Genomic DNA, 22,524 nt, shown 5'->3' on the forward strand with positions numbered 1-22,524 from the left:
ATGTGTTGACCCCAGAAGATACACAGGTTCTCTCAGCAGTGCCAGAGACCCTTTGGGCAAAAGGGAAGACAGACTTGGGCCATCTCCACGTACCCTCAGTCATGGTATATCTCAAAGATGGGGAAAAAGCCCCCATGATCCGCCAGTATCCCCTAGCCATGGCACAGGAAGACGCAATAGCCTCCACTATTACAGAGTTATGTGCCTTGAATGCTTTAAAACCTTGCGTCTCACCCGCTAACACGCCACTCTTCCCGGTTAAAAAGAAAGGGAAGAAAGGTGAACCTGATACCTACCGGATGGTTCACGATCTAAGAGAAATCAATAAGGTGACCATCCTAGAGACACCTTTGGTCCCCAACCCTTACACTCTGTTGTCCACCATACCTTCCGGAACCTGTTGGTACACCTTGGTCGATCTCGCCAATGCATTTATGTCCATCCCGCTCCACCCCGATTGCCAGTACCTGTTTGCCTTCACGTTCCGAGGAAAACAGTACTGCTGGACTGTTCTACCACAAGGGGCACAAAACAGCCCAAATCAATTCACCCGATGTATGAGGCTTGTACTTGATGCATGGACGGTCCCACCAGGTGTGGCCCTGCTTCAGTATGTTGATGATCTCCTACTGTGTGCACCGGACAGACCTACCTGCGTTGCGGCCTCACTCAGCCTCCTTTGTTTTCTTGCAGACAGTGGGTGTAAAGCCAGTAAAGACAAATTACAGTTTTGCAAATCTCATGTTGTGTTTCTTGGTCACTGCCTAGGTCCTGGTACAAAACACCTCACGCCAGAACGTACCAAGGTGGTGGAGGACATGCCACTCCCTACCTCCCATGCTCAGTTGCGGACATTTCTGGGGTTAGTTTCATATTGTCGGCCATGGATTCGCTCTGCCTCCATGACCATGCAGCCTCTGTACGACTGCCTGAGTTCTAAGCCATTTGCTTTGTCTCCGGAAGCCGAGTCAGCTTTCCATCAGCTGAAAATACAGATTACCAGTGCTCCAGCACTGGGTCTGCCAGACTATGATAAACCCTTCCAGATGTTCGTGACTGAGATGGTGGGACATGCTACTGCCGTCCTCACACAAGAGCATGGTGACAAAAAGCGCCCTGTAGCATACTACAGTGCACATCTTGATGCAGTAGCCAGGGGTTCACCCTCCTGTGTAAGAGCAGTTCTGGCTGTACAAGCACTACTTGAGAAAGCTTCTGAGGTGGTCCTAGACTACCCTCTTGTGGTCCTCACGCCCCATGACGTACATGGAATTCTGACACAGGTGAGCCGTAAACATCTGTCTCTTGCTAGACAGGTTAAAATGGAACTTGCAGTACACTCTTCATCCAATGTCTCATTTCAACGTTGCACAACTTTGAATCCGGCCACCTTACTGCCATTAGGTGACACTGATTCAAATGGGGGAGTAAGCACAGGGGATCAACTTTTTGTCAATTCCCTAGGCGAAGAGGAAGCTTTTGACACCGAGCACCAGCATGACTGTGCTGCTCTGATGGAGCAGGAGACAGCTGGATTTGCTCATGTCACAGATAAGCCTCTCCTGAACCCCCACCTTGAAATGTTTGTGGATGGATCACGATACCAGAATGAGATGGGCAGATTTGTGACAGGGTTTGCTGTAGTATCAATGAATGAAGTACTGATAGGCCGCGCCATGCCCCCACATATGTCAGCACAGGAAGCGGAGCTGTGCGCTCTGACCGAGGCCTGCAAGTTAGCCCGGGGAGTCACTGCTAATATCTACACGGACTCCAGGTACGCGTTTGGCGTTGCGCATGACTATGGGCCGATTTGGCGCGCGCGGAGCTTCCTAACAGCTCAAGGCAGACCGATAAAGAATGGTGAGGCAGTAAGTAGTTTAATGTCAGCTATCATGCTCCCGAAGCAGGTAGCCATAATAAAGGTAAAGGCACACACCCAAGGGGACTCCTTGGAAAGCAGAGGCAACGAGAAGGCAGACGGAGCAGCTAAGGCTGCAGCCCTGCTGGACTGGAGGGCACCCGTGTGCAGAGTTCAGACCAGGTCCTGCCCAGCGGAGGAGGATCCTGATCCCCCTGCCAAGGACCAGACCCTCTCTGTCCCACCACAGAAGGAGGTGGACCTACTCCCCTCAGGGCAAGAGCAGGAGCGCTGGGCAAGTGCAGGGGCAGTAAAAGGAAATGAAGGTTGGATGATGGGTTTCCGTATGTGTTTACCTGCGGCTGCCTATCCTAGTATGGCCCTTTTGGCTCATGGAAAGGTGCACGCTTCTCGTAATGCCATGGTAGCCCTGGTGGAGAAAATGTGGTACGCTCCGGGATTTGACAGGATGGCAAAGGCATACGTCAAGGCTTGTGAAATCTGTGCACTACACAACCCCGGTCAAGTAGTAAAGACCCCTCGGAAGTGCACTCCGCGACCTTTGTACCCCTTCCAGAGACTACAGATAGATTACATCCAGCTGCCCAGATCAGGAAGGTATGAGTATGTCTTGGTATGCATTGACCTCTTTTCTGGGTGGGCTGAGGCCTACCCGGTCACGAAGGCCACTGCCCAGGCCACTGCAAAAAAACTTGTGTCAGAGTTAGTGTGCAGATTTGGGGTACCAGAGACCATTGAGAGCGACCGTGGTACTCACTTCACTGGTGAGGTAATGAAGGAAGTCATGTCCGCCTTAGGAGTAGAGCAGGCGTTTCACACCCCCTATCATCCGCAGAGCTCCGGAAAAGTAGAAAGACTCAATGGCACCCTCAAACTTAAGATACAGAAAGCCATGGTTGAAACAGGAAAACCTTGGCCCGAGTGCCTACCTCTGGCCCTCTACTCAGTACGGACCACACCAAATAGGAAAACAGGACTGTCTCCTTATGAGATTCTCTTTGGCTCCGTGCCTAGGTTAGGACTGTATCACCCCCAAGCTCTATCCCTGGGTCATGATAAAGTTACTTCCTTTGTGCAGGACTTATGCCAAAAGCTAAAAATAACGCACGACCTAGTCTTCTCTTCTATTTCAGACCCTGATAGTTTGGAAGGATCCCACTCTCTGAATCCCGGAGATTGGGTGGTGGTAAAGAGACACGTCAGAAAGACTTTGGAACCTCGCTTTGACGGACCATACCAAGTGCTGTTAACCACTCCCACCTCGGTCAAGCTAGAAGGCAAACCCACTTGGATCCATGCCTCACACTGCAAGAAAGTTCCAACGCCTCAGCACCACGAGGGGGGTGGAGAGTAAGCCCAACCCAGGGTGGGGGAGGAGGATGGCAACCTGGACACCAGCATTTATAGTCTGGATAGGTGTATTATTTACCCTTTTTTTTCTTGGACTATTCTCTTTTCGGGACAATTCCTCATCAACTGTCGATGTAAGAAGAAGATGGACTGTTTGGGGCGGAAGGACACCCCAACATGTGGGAATACTTTGCAAAAGACGTACTGAATATTTCCCACATGTGCATGCCCAACCTGCGGAGTGGGGAAGATATTTTACGGACTTGCTTACTGTCTATCCCCACCCCAGTAAAGACACTTCGCGATATATATTCAATAGTGCATAACGATAGTGATGTAGAGGAGAGCAATGTTTTCCAGGAGAATACCTTTCTTAATGTATATGAATATTGTTCCATTGTGATGCGGTCAAACATACACTTTATGTTTCACATAAATGATAAGAGATTTGTTTAGATTCATGAAAACAATAATACATTTTAAAAAGTCAGATGTCGGCTGTGATCTTGGGACTTGTTCCGATCGCCATATTTGGGGTCAGGAAGGAATTTTTCCCTTTTTATACAAGGATAATTGGCTTTTTCCTAAAAGGGTTTTCGCCTTCCTCTGGATCAACTCAGCCTCGAAATTCCCCATAATTGTCATTCCTGTGTGTGACTTCCTGATGTCCAAAATGGGGGAATGATAAGGGCCAAGAGGGGCTGTAAAGAAATTAATATATGTCGCTAATCAAAAATGAGAATATATGCTTATCAATCCATTTTAGCAAAATGTATGTATTGCAATATATTGTATGTGTAGCAGAAGTCATGAGGGTTTTAAGGAAGTACGTCTGATCTAAGTGGAATCAGGAAGTTAAGAGCAGATGTTGATAAATTTAGCAAAGATGGCCTAACCGCAAAGAAGATTATCAGCAATTTCTTAAAGATGTGTTTGTCTGAGTCATATGAAATCAGCTATTTCTTAATGTCATATACCACGAGTTTTTGATGAATGATTATGTCATAAGTTTATTGTCAGATATGTATGGAAATCATGAGGTTATTCCCTGTATTACCAGAGGTCGCGTCCCTGCGTGGGCGATCTTCTATAAAGACTGAGACTATGCCAATAAACACTCAGAGTTCATTACTTCACCATATACCGTGTGTAATGGTCAGTACTTTGACTCTCAAAGGAGCGCTCCTCCTGCTTAGGTCAATTTGGAACCGACAACATAACTGACCAGTCTGTTTGAACAAATTAACCCTCGACAATAGTTACAGGGAGAGACAGGGAAGTAGTAATAGCTGTGCCTATGATAGTTGGAGAGAGAGATTGGGAGGTAGTAATATCTGTGCCTATAATAATTACAGGGAGAGACAAGGAGGTAGTAATAGCTGTGCCTATAACACTAGGCAACAAAAATTTGTTTCTTCTGCCCCCAAAATGAGTTGGGGCAAAAGAAAATTCCCTAGCCCCCTATCAAAAAGACAGATTCCAGTCCACAGTCTTTATTCAATGCATGCCAACATGTTTTGGAGGTACAACAAAAGAACCCCCTGTCTCAAGTATACATGAAAAAGAGCATAAACACCAAATATATAACTAAACTTACAGTGAGGGACAGGAAGGTAATATTATTTTGCGCAGGCTTTCATTAGGAATCACTATTTTCTTGCTGTCTTTACAAGCTTTGCACGGTCAACACTTTGGTAACAAACTGAGGTCACTCTCACACAAGAGTATGCAAAAACATTGTGTTTTTCACGGAGTGTTTTACTGCATGCAAAGCTGCATTTTTATGCCTTTTTAAGCACGCATGCATGCGTCTTTACTACGTGTTTTGCAAGGTAATAACATAGACAAGCAAGTTGCTGTTGTTAGAACTGGCCAAGCCCACAGGAAACATCCCTGAAACAGTCATATGACCGCACAGGTGCCATTTTAGTGAGCTTTCCTGTATCGTGGCGATAGTTCAGTCTAGCTGTTGTCTGGAGAGGATGTCCTAACTTCAGGATGATATGCTTCGGGCAGCCCAGTCCGATACTCGAGGAAGAGCCTAGAAGGAAGAAGCAAAGGCTCTGTGTTCATCCCCTGGTGTCACAGGGAGGCCGTAAAGGCCCCTTTGCAAGCTTTTACTGCAATTTTGGAGCACATCCAGAGAAGTTCACTGCCTCTAGCCATATGTTGGTGTCCATAATTGACAAGCTGCTGGAGGTGGTGCGCTCTGGACTGACCTACACTGACATGCATATGCGCTGGTGTATCTCTGCTAAGGAATTTCTGCTGCTCATCCTGAGGTACGTTTTTTTTTTCCTTTGGGGGGGGTTAGGAATTTGGAATGTAAGATGTTCAGTGTAGAGTCCCTTTTTCCCACTTGTGTTCCATAGTTAGTGTACTTGTGGTGTAGTGCCTGTAGTTTTGTAATTGTTAGTTTTTACTTCTTTGCCACCGGGAACTAATTTGTCTAACTGCATTTTGAGTTCCTATTGCGCTGCTCCACCCTCTTTGGAATCATCAGGATGATCAATGATTCACTTTCGACAAAGCCATTGGTGATGCCTCTATCCTCTCCGCAAGCATGTATGAACATTGCCAATGGTTTTGAAGCCACAGCTCAGTTTCCAAAGTGCATTGGTGCACTGAATGGCAGGCAAATCCATGTGAAGAAGCTGGTGAACTCGGAGTCCTGATATTACAAATACAAATAATATTTTTGAGTAGTTCTGTTGATTGCCACCGACAACAACTATGGATATGTCATTGCTGATATTAGGTCCTATGGAAGCAAAGCAGAAGATCGTATCTTCAGGGCTTCCAGAATGGGTCAGTGGCTTCTTTCCAACCAGCTGTCCCGGCCAGTGCCTCGTGTGCTTCCTGTTTCCTTGGGCCCATCATTCGTTATTGTGGCAAATGAGGCCTTTGGCCTGACAACCCACATTCTGTGCCCCATTCCACGCAAAGGTTTGGACACCAGTAGACATTTTTTGAAAACTACCACTCACATGGGCTCGGCGTTTTGTTGAGGAATCTTACCAGTAAGTGATGAGTTGTTCTGGGCACTATTCAGATGGAACCTTGTAATGTGCGGCAATTCAAGCCATGTTTCTGCATAATTTTTGACGAGACAATGATGTGGGTTGGACTGCGGGAAATGATAAACTTGCAACATCTTCCCAGGTTAATGCAGTTGGTGAGACCCCACAGGGTAAGACCTGCATCAACTGGACTCTGAGTCAGAGACATCTTCATTGACTACTTCCTGTCCTCTGAGGGAGAGCTTCTGTGGCAGATGCACTCTGTACGAGGAGACAGATGATCTGGACTGTCCAAACCGTGTCATTTTTTTAACCAGCTTTCTGTTTTGTTTTTTTAGCTTTTTAGTTAGATACTTGCAAGACAATGAAGACCCTTGACGTGGGCTGCGAGCTTACATAATATGGACAAAATATACAGTTTATACATTAAAAAATATATATATTTTTGGCATAGTCAGGCCAAAATCTTTACCAATACCTCAATACCTATTCACTTTTTCAAATAAATGTGTCTTTGTTTCTCCTTGCAATGCATTATACGGTGCTTTGTAATGACTTCCTGTTTACACCCGACGACAGTGAATAATTATCGTTCAGAGTCCCACGCAAATCTGAACAATATCGTTCAGTGTAAATGGCTGCTCTGACTGCGCTTTGCAGGATGCCGGCGATACTCGCTCCTATGAGCGAGTCTCTTTGGGACGCGCTGCCGGGCAGCATTTGCTCAACAGCTTGTCCTGTGTAAACCCAGGATTATCCATCTGGTCCGGGGAGTTCCCTTTCCTGATTCCTTGCCCTCCCACCCCCCATTCCCCAAAAACAATGAAGGAATGAAGGTAATTTTCAAACTCGTGAAGCAGGAGTCACCCATGTGTCCAGAAGCCTGGCCTGGCTTGTAGGCCATGGTGGTGGCCTGGTTTTGCGATGGACCGTACCTGTCCACCTGGCCTATGTCAGGGGTATGTGGCCTAAGTTAAAGGGGTTGTCCCTCGCCGAAACGGGTTTTTTTTTTTTTCAATAGCCCCCCCCCCGTTCGGCGCGAGACAAACCCGATGCAGGGGTTTTAAAAAAAAAAAACGGATAGTACTTACCCGAATCCCCGCGCTCCGGTGACTTCTTACTTACCTTGCGAAGATGGCCGCCGGGATCTTCACCCTCGGTGGACCGCAGGTCTTCTGTGCAGTCCATTGCCGATTCCAGCCTCCTGATTGGCTGGAATCGGCACACGTGACGGGGCGGAGCTACGAGGAGCAGCTCTCCGGCACGAGCGGCCCCATTCAGAAGGGAGAAGACCGGACTGCGCAAGCGCGTCTAATCGGGCGATTAGACGCTGAAAATTAGACGGCTCCATGGAGACGAGGACGCTAGCAACGGAACAGGTAAGTGAATAACTTCTGTATGGCTCATAATTAATGCACGATGTATATTACAAAGTGCATTAATATGGCCATACAGAAGTGTATAACCCCACTTTGTTTCGCGGGACAACCCCCTGCTGTGCGGTGTAATTTGAATCCAGTTTTAGAAAACTGGGACTGTATTCCTCTCTGTGCTCATGTTCCACAGCTTGATGATAGCACACATAGTGCCAGCAGCCCATTACAGCAAAAAGGCTGTATGGTACAGTGGCGGGTGTGCATGCCTCCACTATAGGGCATGGAAAATGTTTTATACATATTTTGCAGGTTTGTGTCCAGGCACCTACACAAAGCGTTGTACCAGTCCTCAGAGTGCCTCAACTCCAGTAGGTTCAGGACTCAATTCTGCACCTGCTGAGTTGCTGATGCTGCCATCACCTGTGTGGCAGCTGCAGATGTGATTTTGCTTTTAGATGGTTGTTCTCTGGGTGCTGTGGTGGGACTGGGTAGAGCTGTGGACTTTGAGGATTATGCAGGAATCTCTTCTACTTTTTCTGAAATTTGAGACTCAAATTTGAGGGGGGGGGGGGGGGATAGTCTCCATTCTTCCTGCTCCATCTTCCCTGGGCTCCACAGTGCCACGGCTGCTGTGGTTAATGGAAAAAAGTTTTTAAGATGTGCATGCGTTGCTTTATTACTACGAAAAACACACTACCAATTAACTTGCAGTCCACTGTTCTGGCGAGGTACATCATCTGCTGCAGGTACACATTAGGGTATTTTTCCATGTGCCAGAGCCACTGCGCTGCTGCTCATTGAACCCCCTCCGAAATTGATCACGCACAGCAACAGTTTGTCTTCGGTTTATCAACTGAAAAAATCTATAAAACCATCCAAAACTTGCTCAATGTCATCACATTTAAAACACCCCCAGAAAAAATTTATGTTTTTTTTGTTGGGAAATGTTTTGGAGGCAGCGTGGCGGATCATGGCGTTTTTACATGACTCTGTCAAAAAAGACCGTGGGGTGTACAAAGCATTAGAGGAACACGTGTGGATGCAGGATGTCCTGAACATATCGCTGGGCTGTCATTGTCCCTCGTACCACTACGATGTCGTATGTGATGGACCTCCAGACCAGCGCACCAGCAGGGGGCAGTGTGCTGCACCACATCAAAGGCAGGATTGAGGCGCTCACCCTGAGGTCTCAAGACACGAACAGGAAGTATTGTGCATAATGTACTCAGGTCCAATTTTTGATAGTTAGAAGCAGTCAGCTGCACTCCTGGGGATATTTCTACGGCCAGCTCCTCCCGCACTTGGTCCTTAGCGAACCGGTCCTTGGAGATGCATTGCTGTCCCAGATGACAGGCTTTCCCCACATGAGGACAATACATTTCCACATGTCCACTAGAGACAACGTCTTTCTTTCTTTTGTCAGCACAATACTGCGTGAAGGAGCTGCTGACAACTTCTTGTTTTTCCCCCTTTTAGTGGCATAGGAACCTACACAAATGACGCAGTAAAACGCAGTATGATGCGTGCAAGTGCATTCTTATTCTATTTTTCATGCACCTCATTACTTTCTATGGGTGATTTACTGCGTGATGAAATGCTAAAAATAGGACATGCTGCATGCAATTTTGCGCATGTGAAATGGAGCGTAATATGCGGTAAAGCAGCGCTTGTGTGAGAGCCGTCTGACGGCAGCTCTTTGTTGTTTCTCCTTTGTCTGACACTATAGATATGTTGGAGAATGACTCACATTATCCCTTGGAGAAGCGCAGGGGTAAACTTTATAAGACACGTTGTTTTCTCTCTAAGTCCTGCTGCACTTTATTAGTAGTAGTATGAGACTTCCTTCTGCTGATTACTATGTGTTTTTTAGCAGCCATTTATTTCTTATTTGCGGTAAAACCTGCTTCGATATCTGTACTAAATAGTTACAAGGAGAGACAGAAACCTGTGTTATCGGTGTGTATAAGAGATACAGGGAGAGACAGGGAGGCGGCGCTATCTGTACTTGTACTAGCTCAAAGCAAAAATAGGGAGCTAGTATTATCTGTGCCAATAATAACTACAAGGAAAGACATGGTGTCACATTGTGCTTCTGGGACCGGTAGTCCTATGTACTTCCAAGAGCACATCTCTACATCGGAGGGCTGACATGGCAGACTGGGGAAATCCACGCAATCACCTGGTGTCTGTGCACCTAAATACACCTGTGCACACCTGGGGTCTGTGCACCTAAAAGCACCTGTGCACACCTGGGGTCTGTGCACCTAAATACACCCATGCACACCTGAGGTCTGTGCACCTAAATACACCCATGCACACCTAGGGTCTGTGCACCTAAATACACCTGTGCACACCTGGGGTCTGTGCACCTAAATACCAGCTACTCTTGCTAGAGGGTGCTGGTCATTATCCACTCTGTCTCAGACCTCCGGTGTTTGGAGTCCTGCATGCTGTAAAGTTAGTTTGTGTTGGTCCTCCTTCCTCCCTGAAGATGGTCTGGACACCTGATGCCCCTGTTCACATGGTCTGCAGCCCCCGCACCCTTACCCTTCTGTCAGGTGGGGTTCCAGACATCGGATTTCCTTTTTCCTCTTAGATTGGGGATGTCTGACACCTTGTCCTTTCTCCGTTGGATGGTTGATGTCTGACACTCTGCCCCTTATGTTGGTGAACATTTAAACTATGTCTGTTTTGGTGTATGAGGTTCTGGGTGGGATTCCCCTGTCTATAGGTGTTCGGACACCTGGTGTGAACAAGAGCTAACTTGTTCAGTGTGTCTGCACACCTACAGAAAGGTGTTGTGATCAATGCCTTATACAGTGTCTGTTGGTCGGTTTGTATTATGTGCTATGTTGGTGTTTCTGCTTATTCCTATCTAGGGTGAGACAGGTGTCCTGGGTTCCTGTGTGCGGTTGTCATTATTGGGATGATCACTCTACTTGTAGGCAGGGTTCCCTTTTATGTAGTTTAGTCGTCTTACTAGTGGAGGAACTTAACAGATAACGACGGCCCTTGACGGGGGCCTTGTGAGCTTATGTGTTTTGGCCACAATGTAACCAATACCTCGTACTTATTGATACTCCCATCTGCCTTGTTTAGTGCATAAGTATTTGGTCATGCTTTCATACGCCATGACATAGCTCTTTGTCTTACAGTAGATTGACCTACAGCTCTACCAAACAGAAAAAAACAACTGTTCTCATGTTGCTATGGAGACAGAAATAAAAAAAAAGTTATTTTAAAATTCCGGGTCACAAAATTGACTTCCGTAAAACGTGCTTTTATTGTGAAAAAGTTCTACAACTTAAATCTAAGTATAATTGCTGCTTTGGCCCTCTGTACTCCCGACCTGTGGAGATCATCGTGGTTGGAGCTTGACTGATCTGCTAGTTATCGCCTATCCTCTGGTAAGTTAGCTTAATGAAACCCCTTTAACCCCTTAAGGACATGGCCTATTTTGGTGTTGAGGTCGCAACAATTTCGGGGGATTTTCATCTCCACTTTTCAAAAGCCATAGCTTTTTTATATTTTTCCGTCGATATGGCCGTAGGAGGGCTTGTTTTCTGCGTTCCGCACTGCAGTTCTTATTGGTGTCGTTTTTGAGTACATTGACTAAAAGTAAGACTTTTATTTTTTTATGATAGCAAGGAGAGAAAACGCGTCAATTCTGCCTTTTTTTACAGCGTTAATCATGCAGTATAAATGACACAAAACGTTTTTTCTGTGAGTCGGTTTTTCCACTTTTATTTGTCAATTATTTTTTTCTCTAAATCGCCACATTTAAAGTCCTATAACTTTTTTATTTTTCCATGGATGGAGCTCTGTGGGGGCTTGTTTTTTTGTGTGACGAGCTGTAGTTTGTATGGTTACCATTTTGGGGTACATACGTTTTTTGATCACTTTTATTGCGTTTTTTTGGGAGGCAAAATGAAAAAAATAAGCAATATGTCTCAGTTTTTGTGCAGGATTAAAAGTGTGTTCAATTTGTTGCACTGGTGGTTACGGATATAACGATGTCAAATATGTGGGATTTTATTATTTTTTTTATACTAATAGGGGGGAAAGCACAAAGATTTTTTTTTCCTTTTTACACAATTTTTTAACTTTTTTTTACATTTTTTTATGCCCCTGTTGTGGATTTGTACCATAACTGCTATGATCACTATGATAAAGCATTGCAGGACTTCTGTCCTGCAATGTCTTATCGTTTGTATTACCGATCATAGGCAATCGCAAAGCAGAGTATCTGTATCTGGCATCCTGTTGCCATGACAACCCGTCGACCCTCCACGATTACATCACGGGGGTCCAATTATGTGAGCCCTTTACATGTAGCAAGCTGCCTAGATCGCGGCATGTCATGGGTTAACTCCGGGGGTAGCTGTCCCGATGCACTCCTGCTGTTGCAGCAAGAAGCTGGCTATCGGTGACGGCCAGCTCCCGCTGCAGGATATGAGGGATCTCTTCTGATCTGGCATTATACACAGGGCGTAAGTGTATGCCCTTTGCTTTACATACCCCTCTGCCAGGATGTACACTTACGCCCTGTGGCAGGAAAGGGTTAAAGGGGTTTTTCAGTTAAATACTAATGATGACCTATCATATGATTTCAATGGGACCCCAGCCTGCAGTTACAAGCGCCAGCCACAACATGGAGGTCCGCTCCAACCTCTGTGTATTTGCGTCGCGGACAGCATACGCCCGCACAGCTGATTGGTCAGGATCGAGAGCAGCGGACCTTAGCCGATCAGCTATTGATGATCTATCCTGAAGATAGGCCATCATTAGTATTTAACTGCAAAACCCCTTTAAGGCCCAGAATGTCCAAACCTTAATGATCTACCAGGTCATGTGGTGATTTGCAGATATGGTAGGATTATTAGCAGGTAATCCAGATCATTGGGGTCCAGATGTCTAGAGTTTTCACACTGCACAGAGCCCCCTGGAGTTCTACTTGTACTTTAACTTTTGTTTTTCCCATAAAATTTGACGGTGCAAAACAAGTATTTCCACATTTGCAGATTCCCATGTGCCTCTTTTTGCTCTGAGTCCGATGACCTTTGATATCAGGCAGGTATTTGCTGATGAAGGGGGTGTGATACAGATAGTCAGTGCTACAAAGTTTATGCAGTAGGAATGGTGAGAGCAGGAAGAGATGACTTGTAGTTCTGCATTGTGAGCTCCGTTACACTTCTGCTTGTGACTCAGGTATGTACTGAATGAGAATGGCTACTATGTGTCTGAGGAAGTTGTTACTGAGTATCTATACTTATGTGTGTTCATGTATCCAGTGTAGAGCAGCCTGATAGTATTTTCTACCTTATTATGTAGAACATTTAGGGTCAGGAGGAAGAAGGCAAATACACTCATTGTCAGTAATATCCCTCCTTTAGAAGTTGTTGGATGGACGAAACTTTCTCTGTGTGATTGTAAAGTTGATATAAGTAAGTGATTACAATATCAGAGCAAAAGGACCCTTTATTGTGCAGATCTGAGCCCTTATAGGGAGGCTCTAGTACCCTGTTGTACCGCCTCTAGCTTGGATACAAGATGTGATATGGGCGCATAGAGCCTCTAGTACCCTGTTGTACCTCCTCTAGCTTGGATACAAGATGTGATACAAGGGGCATGGAAGCCCTAGTACCCTGTTGAACCGCCTCTAGCTTGGATACAAGATGTGATACGGGTGGGCATGGAGGCTCTAGTACCCTGTTGTACCTTCTCCAGCTTGGATACAAGATGTGATACAGGGGGCATTGAGGCCCCAGTACCCTGTTGTATCGCCTCTAGCTTAGATACAAGATATGAAACGGGCAAGCATGGAGGCTCTAGCACCCTGTTGCACTGCCTCAAGCTTGGATACAAGATGTGATACGGGCGGGCATGAAGGCTCCAGTACCCTGTTGTACCGCCTCTAGCTTGGATACAAGATGTGATACGGGCAGGCATGGAGGCTCCAGTACCCTGTTGTACCACCTCTAGCTTGGATACAAGATGTGACACAGAGGGCATGGAGGTCCCAGTACCCTGTTGTACCGCCTCTAGCTTGGATACAAGATGTGATACTGGCGGGCATGGAGGCTCTAGTACCCTGTTGTACAGCATCTAGCTTGGATACTAGATGTGATACTGGCAGGCATGGAGGCTCTAGTACCCTGTTGTAGCACCTCTAGCTTGGATACAGGATGTGATATGGGGGCATGGAGGCTCTAGTACCCTGTTGCACTTCCTCTAGCTTGGATACAAGATGTGATACAGGCAGGCATGGAGGCTCCAGTACCCTGTTGTAGTACCTCTAGCTTGGATACGAGATGTGATATGGGGGCATGGAGGCTCTAGTACCCTGTTGTACCACCCATAGCTCGGATGCAAGACGCGATACAGCCGGGCATGGAGGCATACAGGTTCTATATAGTATCCTGTCACATGTCGCTCCACATTTGCTGTAACTAAGCCTCCAGATCTTGCAAACTCATAGCCTGTGGAGGTTGGAGGGCCTCATGGTCCCATACATGTTCTATTGGCGGTAAATCTGGCAACTGGGTAGTTGGAGCTGCTCTTGCTTCTCAGACACTCCTCTCTTCTATTGGTCTGTAGGGGACATCCTGAGCCCGGTCGCCTTGTGTGTCCTCACACATCCACTGGTCTCAACACCTCCTAACAGTCTGGTCAGATGCTCCACTTTACTGGTGGTCTGTAGGGGGCGCCCTGAGCCCGGTCACTTTATGTGCCCTCACACATCCACTGGTCCTAACACCCACTAGCAGTCTGGTCAGACGGTCTTCTCTGGTGGTCAGTAGGCGGCGTCCTGAGCCCGGTCACCTTGTGTGCTCTCACACATCCACTGGTCTCAACACCTACTTGCAGTCTGGTCAGACGCTCCTCTCTACTGGTGGTCTGTGGGGGGTGTCCTGAGCCCGATCACCTTGTGTGCCCTCATTCACTGGTCCCAACACCTCCTAGCAGTCTGGACAGAACAGCCCGGTGGGGGACAATTCATTGATACGACCATCCAGCTTCTCACATCCCAATAATGCGCCCCCCTCTGGTAACGGGGTGAAATCTCTTCTCTGCGTCGTAGAGGCGTCTAGTGGTCAACAAGCTCTACACAAGCGGAAGAAGAGGCCACTACACACAATGAGCCTCTGAGAGCCTTTTAGGGCCTCCGGTGACAAGACCGTTCATCTAATCACTACAACTCTCATCACTTACATATCTGCTGGGATGGAACTGCAGGACGGGTTTTGAAGCAAAATGACAAGCTCATTTGGGGGCGGAACTGTTTTTTCTTAGTTTTTTTTTGTAATTCAGTATCCTACAGATCAGATATTTGTGTATAGAGATGTGCAAACATTTGACAAAGCATGGTCCGGTTGGTTCCTCGAATTTCTGCAAAAGTTTGCTTTGATCTGAACCTAAGGCTAATTTCACATGGGCAAGCGGGATATCTGGCACTGTGAAACTCGGCCTGATATCGCACTTGGGAATGTGTGATTTCCCCGCAGATGCGAGGCGTTTTTGTATCAAAACACCTCGCATCACTTCAAGGAACGCCCAAACACAGGACATGCCGCCATTGTTTTCCCATACCGCGATGATCAAAAGAATGGGGCTCATAATCACATGAGATGTGTGCATCTTGCACTTCAAGAATCTCGCACAATTTTCTCCGTCTGAGGGCTCACACCCACTTGCGTTTTTTTTAACTCTGCGATATCGCTGCATTTTCTTAATGCAATTGTCAATGGGACTTTCTAATGTTAAAAGCGCATCGCAAGTTGGTGCTTTGCAAATTTTGTGCGATGTGTTTTTAACATTAGAAAGTCCCATTGACAATCGCGTCAAAAAAACGTGCAAGAAAAACTCAAGTGTGCCGGAGCCCTTATAAGGCTTTTCTGAGACTTACATTTTCAGCCAGCTCAACTTTTTTTTTTTTAAGAAATTGAATCCTTGCTTATCCTGACGGCTCCCCATCCAGCGCTGCAGCCCCGGTGCCCTGGCGCACGGAACCTGAAAGCGCCGGCAGGCGGTCACGTGCCATACATTGTATACACAACCACTCAGCCACTCACAAGCTTCAGTGGCCATGGAACAATCGCCGCTGCACAATGGAAGTCACATGACCGCCCTCTGCTTCTTCCGGGTTCCATGCTGTGGACATCAGGGCTGCAATGCTGGTCAGGGAGCAGCTGGAATAGGTGAGTATTCCATTTGTATTAATTAAAAAAAAAAATTCTGTCCCGGAAACCCCCTAAACAAGGTAACGGTGCTAACCACTGAGCCGAGCCACAGGAACCACCATCTGCCTGGGGTTCAGGTTTGCAGCAAACCAAAGTTTTAGTTTAGTTCAACTTGAAACTGGGTTCAGATGGTTGGGTTCACTCAGTACTGCTTGCAGCATATCAGCCGGAGGTCACCAGCCTGACATCGCCTCCCTGCTTGCTGTACCGTACAGCGACTTCTAATATACTGGATTTGTGTAAAAATTGATGGGTGAGGCGTTCTCTTTACCTTTGACGGTTCTATACAAATGCAATAAGGGAATCCCATGCATTGCTGTTGCCTTATATACTATGAGACTGCACCTTCACTGAGGAAGAATAATCTGGTAATAGGGGATAGTTGTGCACACGGACAGGCGGGATCCTACGGAGCTGGAGCTGCACATATAGAGCTGTCACAGAGGGGGTTCTAAGCAGGGAGCACCCCTATATTAAAGGAGATGTCCCGCGCCGAAACGGGTTTTTTTTTTTTTTAAACCCCCCCCCCCGTTCGGCGCGAGACAACCCCGATGCAGGGGTTAAAAAAACCACCCGCACAGCGCTTACCTGAATCCCGGCGGTCCGGCGTCTTCATACTCACCTGCTGAAGATGGCCGCCGGGATCCTCTGTCTTCGTGGACCGCAGCTCTTCTGTGCGGTCCACTGCCGATTCCAGCCTCCTGATTGGCTGGAATCGGCACGTGACGGGGCGGAGCTACACGGAGCCGCTCTCTGGCACGAGCGGCTCCATAGAAGACTGCTGAAGACCCGGACTGCGCAAGCGCGGCTAATTTGGCCATCGGAGGCCAAAAATTAGTCGGCACCATGGAGACGAGGACGCCAGCAACGGAGCAGGTAAGTATAAAACTTTTTATAACTTCTGTATGGCTCATAATTAATGCACAATGTATATTACAAAGTGCATTATTATGGCCATACAGAAGTGTATAGACCCACTTGCTGCCTCGGGACAACCCCTTTAAGTACATTAAGGGGCATCTCTATAGGGGCTCTAGACAAGCCCTTTAGGTAAATTAATCAAACCCTACATTGAACGCCCCTTTATTACCCCCCATTTAGTAGTGTTGGACTCCTTTGGCCTTCAGAACTGCAGCAGTTAATCATGCTGTAGATCCCATTGGTGATTAAATTGTTCTGCAGGAATATCGGCCCCTGCGGACAGGAAGCGTCTTGTAGTCGCTGCAGATTAGATGGCAGTGCTGACATGTTCTGACTGGCTGACAGGAAGGGGTCAGCGATTCATGTTGCTTATGCCAAATTCTGCCCCCCCCCCCCCCCCATCAGCAACAGACACCTGGCTCCATCTGACCAGGAGATGTTTTTCCGCTGCTCAGTGATACAAGTTTTGCGCTCTTTTGCCCGCTGGAGTTTCACCTTTCTGTTTCTCTTAGACACAATGGCGCTGGAACTGGTCGTCTGCTGTTATATCATCCGTGCGGAGGAACGGCGAGTTGTGGGTTCGGACACGTTAGTTGGAGCTCCAGCGTTGTAGTCGGCTGCTCCTTACTGTACAGCGCCTGTTTATCAGAGCGATTCCTGACTGTCACGTTACAGCCAGCACTCTGTCAAGTCTCTGCCAGCACACCTTTGCTACTGTGGGTTCTATCCTGACTAGCTAGGGTTAATATCTCTTGTCCTGACTAGTTCAGGTTAATTAGCCCTGCAGCTGTCAGCTGAGGTAGTGGCTGGTGATTGACAGTTCTGTCAGCCAATCAGCTTCTCCCCGCTCCCTATATAATCCAGCTCTTCTTGGCCGGGAGTTGCTGGTTATATTTCAGTGTTCCTGACCATGTAGTTTGCTCTGGTCTCCTGGCTATCTGGCTCCTGTGTTTGTCTTGCTTTCTGTGTTCTTGGCTTTTATTTGTCAGTCTCTATTTGTCCCTGGTTTTCGGTACTCTGCTTCCCCTCTGACCTTGGACCTGTCCTCTTGGAAGCAGTGAGGTCGTCCCTTTTGGGACGGGTGCTCCGCTGCAAGGTTGGTTCTGTCTGAGGGGTTCAGAGTGCCCCACTTTAATCATTACCTCTCATTTCTGTCTGCTCCTACATGTAGCCCCCCTGTGTAGCAAGCAAACATGTCAGTCCTGACATGTAATGGCCATTTTATGTGATTGTTTTTAATTTTTAATTTCCCCTTCTGTGATGTATTTATTAGTGTAGGGACCCACTACAACGCAAGGAACCGTGATGTGGTTAGTGGGCTCATGTATCTTGGCCAACATCCAACCAATGCCTTGCATTTATTATCTATCATTCACATGCAGTGTGGCATTAAGACTCCAGGGGGAGGCCAGAGTGGCAGTACCAATGTGGTTCACTGATGGAACTGCAGGGCAACCCGCCGAATTATCATGGCGCCATTAATAGGTTGCTAGTCTGCATGGTGAACCACATATATCAGAATGGTCTGGCACCCTGTATCCACTATGTGTGGGAGTGTACACCAAGCATCCACCCCCCCCCCCCTCATTATCAGGAGGCAGTGTGAGTGGGTGTCTTATCGGTGTCCTGCACAGGTGTTATTGGCTCCTCCATTTGGTAGTCAGCTACCTGCATGGTGAGAGGATGCATCTATATGCACTCCTCACTCAGTAAGTAACGGCCATTTTCTGTGATTGTTTTTAATTTTTTATTTTCCCTTCTGTGATGCAAAGTTCTGTCAGCCAATCAGCTTCTCCCCGCTCCCTATATAATCCCCCTCTCCTGGCTGCGAGTTGCTGGTTATAGTTCAGTGTTCCTGACCATGTAGTTTGCTCTGGTCTCCTGGCTATCTGGCTCCTGTTTTTGTCTTGCTTTCTGTGTTCTCGGCTTTTATTTGTCAGACTCTATTTGTCCCTGGTTTTCTGTACTCTGCTTCCCCTCTGAACTTGGACCTGTCCTTGTGGAAGTAGTGGGGTTGTCCTTTTTGGGACGGGTGCTCCGCTGCAAGGTTGGTTCTGTCTGAGGGGCTCAGAGTGCCCCGCTTTAATCATTACCTCTCATTTGTCTGCTCCTACATGTAGCCCCCCTGTGTAGCAAGCAAACATGTCAGTCCTGACTGCTCCAGTACCAAGTCATCTCACGGTTTTGTTAGCAGTCCAGCATGAATGTAACACTGACATCCTCCTCTGACCCCTTTGAGGGGCGAGTTGTTTCCGTCCACAGGATCCCCTTTTGCTCTATATTTTTCCTTGATCCTGGCATTCTCGGTATACTCTCCACACCGTTACACAAAAAAACCCGGTTGGTAATGAAATCCTAGCCCCGGCTAGTCTGGCACCGATGACCGGCCTCATTGGAAGTCACTCCGATCGCTGGATTTTTCCATCTAATGGATTCACACTCAAACTGATCCACTGAAAACTTGTCACGTGATTTTATGCTCCGGGGTCACGGGGAGACTCACCGTACAGGGAAGCGCCAATTGTGAGAGCGTCGGGGGTCTAATAAAGGGTCCGCTCAATGTATCTATAGCTATTGTATACCCTGCTGAGGGACTATATTTGCTATTTATGATGTACTAAGGATGATGTGGGTGTTTCTGTGTTTCAGGTCAGGTCTGCGCAGTCCTCGTCAGTCTTGTCACCTCCATCATCATGAATACATCGAGTCATATGTCACCGCTAACGAGGTTGGAGAGCGCAGCGTCTCGGCTGGGATGCAGCGTGCTGGACGAGGACCTCGCTCTCTACTTAGACAATGAAGATGAATTGAAGCACCTCAGACAATGTTTTCATATTCCAAAGATTATGGATTTGCCAGCAAGTAAGACATTATGTTTTTTAGCCTTTTGGCTTCAATTCTACATCTTTTTATTAATAGCGTGAAATATAATCAGAAGTAACCTCTAGACAGAACCATATTTCAGTAAAACAAAGCAGAGTCGGCCAGGGGAGGAAATAATGTCCCTGGACCACCGAGACGGGCGTTCAGTGTTACACTTGGAATATAATGGAGTGCGGACAGTCCAGCACTTTATAGGTTAACTTTTGTCACAACATTTTGTATTGCTGCTCTGCATCTGATGTAGAAAACAGGGCAGCTCTGCAAATAGTCTTGGTTACAAATTGTTTACCATTTGTGTACGCAGCTCCTGTGCAGGGTAATGTGTCTCTGATCACAGACTGAAAAACAAACCGTGTGAAGATTGATCCAGCAGACATAAACCAGTGTTACCCCCCCCCCCCCCTCACTTCGCATCCCCAGCCGCTTCTTCTTGCCAACCTAGGTACACACACTGATGGCCCAATATAGTAAGGACATCAGGAATTCAGGGGTTGGCTCTTCCCTGGATGGTAATTCCCCCCCGTGACCCCGGAGTGCGGCATAAAATCACGTGACAAGTTTTCAGTGGATCAGATTCTGAGTGAATCCACATTAGATGGGAAAATCCAGCGATCGGAGCGACTTCCAACGAGGCCGGTCATCGGTGCTAGACTAGCCGGGGCCAAGATTCACTGCCAAATGCATGGGGTCTTCTCAGCAAAAGGGCATACTGAGGAGGGAAATAACTCCTCACTGAAAGGGGTCGAAGGAGGATGTTGGGAATCCCTGTGACCAACAAGCTGCACAGTCAGCCAAATACAACGCTGGAGCTCCAACTAACGTGTCCGAACGCACAACTCGCCGTTCCTCCTCACAGATAGGATATAGCAGCAGACGACCAGTTCCAGCACCATTGTGTCTAAGAGAAACAGAAAGACGAGACTCCAGCGGGCAAAAGAGCGCAAAACTTGTATCACTGAGCAGCGGAGAAACATCTCCTGGTCAGATGGGTGCAGATTCCTGTTGCTCCGTGCTGATGGGAGGTCAGAATTTGGCGCAAGCAGCATGAATCGATGTTAGCCGGTTAGAATATGTCAGCACCTCCATCTAATCTGCGGCAACTACAAGAGCTTCCTGTCCCCGGGGGTCGATATTCCTGCAGAACGATTTTATCACCTGAAGGGGAAAGATGTTCTAATTCTCTGCTAGAGGGGGCTCTAATAAAGCATTTTGAGGGCGGAGCTAACTTAGAGGGCGTGGATAACCTAGAGCAGGAAAAAGAATGTGAGAACAGGAGTGAGAACACAAAAGGAGAGTAAAAATGAGAGAGAATGAAAGACGATGCGGTCGTCATGTTGCATACTTGGGTTGCCAATAATTCTTTTATATACTTCTTAAACCAAAGCAATATTGGCAATCCATCATGCGCCATAGAAGGTTTTACTATGTGGAACTACACCTCCCAGCGTGACCTTATCAAAGGTAAGGACATTCTGAGAGGTGTAGTGCATCAAATTAGAATGCTTTGGACTTTACATGTGAACCCAACATTGGTGTCACACAATCAGACAGAATACCCAATGATACTGAGCGACTCACAGGTGATATCCTCCACTCTGCTTCCTTTTCTTCTCTGTCTGTTCCAGACCTTCTTGTCTTCTCCAGCTAATTCTTAAGTCTGCAACGTCTATGACTTAGATGTATTTGGTTCCTCTCAAGATGATAGCACCGTTACCTGAAAATATGGCCACTCACTGTGCCCCAGAGATGAATTACAATATACACTGTGACCCCAGAAATAATCCACCATGTGACCCCAGCAATTAATTATACTACACGCCATACCCCCAGAAAAAAATTATACATACCATGCCCCCCTAAATTAACTATACTACACACTGTGCCCCCTGTATGAAATTGTACAACACTCTGTGCTCCCAGAAATTAATTATACTACACGACATGGTCACAGAACTAATGGCCTCCACATAAACTAAGTGGCCCCCATTTGTCACTTATGGTATATAGGAGTCCCCAAGTGGGCCTCCATGGTAATTACCCATTCTTCCTGTGGTCCCCACAGTAATTAGCCATCCCTCATGTGGCCCCCACAGTAATAAGTCACTATCCTTTGAGGCCCCAATGCAGTAAAATAAAAGAATTGGTATACTCACCAATTGGTTCCCTGTCCCCGCAGCTGATCACATGATCAGTTTTAGGAAGTGACTGGAGACCAGCGAGGATTCCCACTCCATACAACCCAGGTGCCATCTGTGATAGCAGGCAAATGCCCGCAACAACCGCAATCAGTGCTGACTCGGATTAACCCTTTGAATACCACTGTGTTTTGACAGCTGCATTTAAATGCCCGATTGTTTGGAGGTACGAACAGGTTCCCCACCGTGCAGAATAAATGTGTTATTTTGACAGATCGGACTGTTATGGATGCAACAGTACCAAATATATTTTGAATGCAGCAAAGGGGTGTTTTACTTTCTAGCATCCATTTTTTTTTATTTATAATAAACTTTGTTTTTAATTCTTTTTTTTTTTTTTTTTTATTCCCCACAGGGGACTTGAACTTGTGATTGTTTGATCTCTTTCAGCATTCAGTATTGCAGTATATGGTATATCTGCTGGCATTCTATTAAGACGGGCCACATGCTTGTCCTAATAGACAGAAATGCACGGCAGCCATTGCAACTGAATGACAGCTTGCAATCTCATTGAGGAGGCTGTTTGGGAACCCCAGGCTCCAATCAGGGCATTTAATAACATGACGTCTATGATCCGTGTTACTTTTGTTTTCCAGCCACTCTAGTCTGCATTGCTCCAGTCCCCACTCATTTCCAGGTAGCTTGATCATATGCCAA

At 46.9% G+C, this 22,524-nt stretch overlaps 1 protein-coding gene across 1 annotated transcript in view; it reads left to right on the top strand.

The window, feature by feature from the left end:
• The first annotated feature begins 12,767 nt into the window (after positions 1-12,767).
• Positions 12,768-22,524, top strand: part of KYNU (kynureninase) — a 137,213-nt gene continuing 127,456 nt past the window's right edge. The window contains exons 1-2 of the mRNA XM_066577332.1: positions 12,768-12,836; positions 19,439-19,651. Of these exons, the coding sequence (XP_066433429.1) occupies positions 19,483-19,651 (169 nt within the window). The 5' untranslated portion in view covers positions 12,768-12,836; positions 19,439-19,482. The remainder of the gene's footprint in view (positions 12,837-19,438; positions 19,652-22,524) is intronic.

This window comes from Eleutherodactylus coqui, chromosome 8 (assembly GCF_035609145.1).
Source record: "Eleutherodactylus coqui strain aEleCoq1 chromosome 8, aEleCoq1.hap1, whole genome shotgun sequence".
In the NCBI taxonomy this organism is placed as follows: domain Eukaryota; kingdom Metazoa; phylum Chordata; class Amphibia; order Anura; family Eleutherodactylidae; genus Eleutherodactylus; species Eleutherodactylus coqui.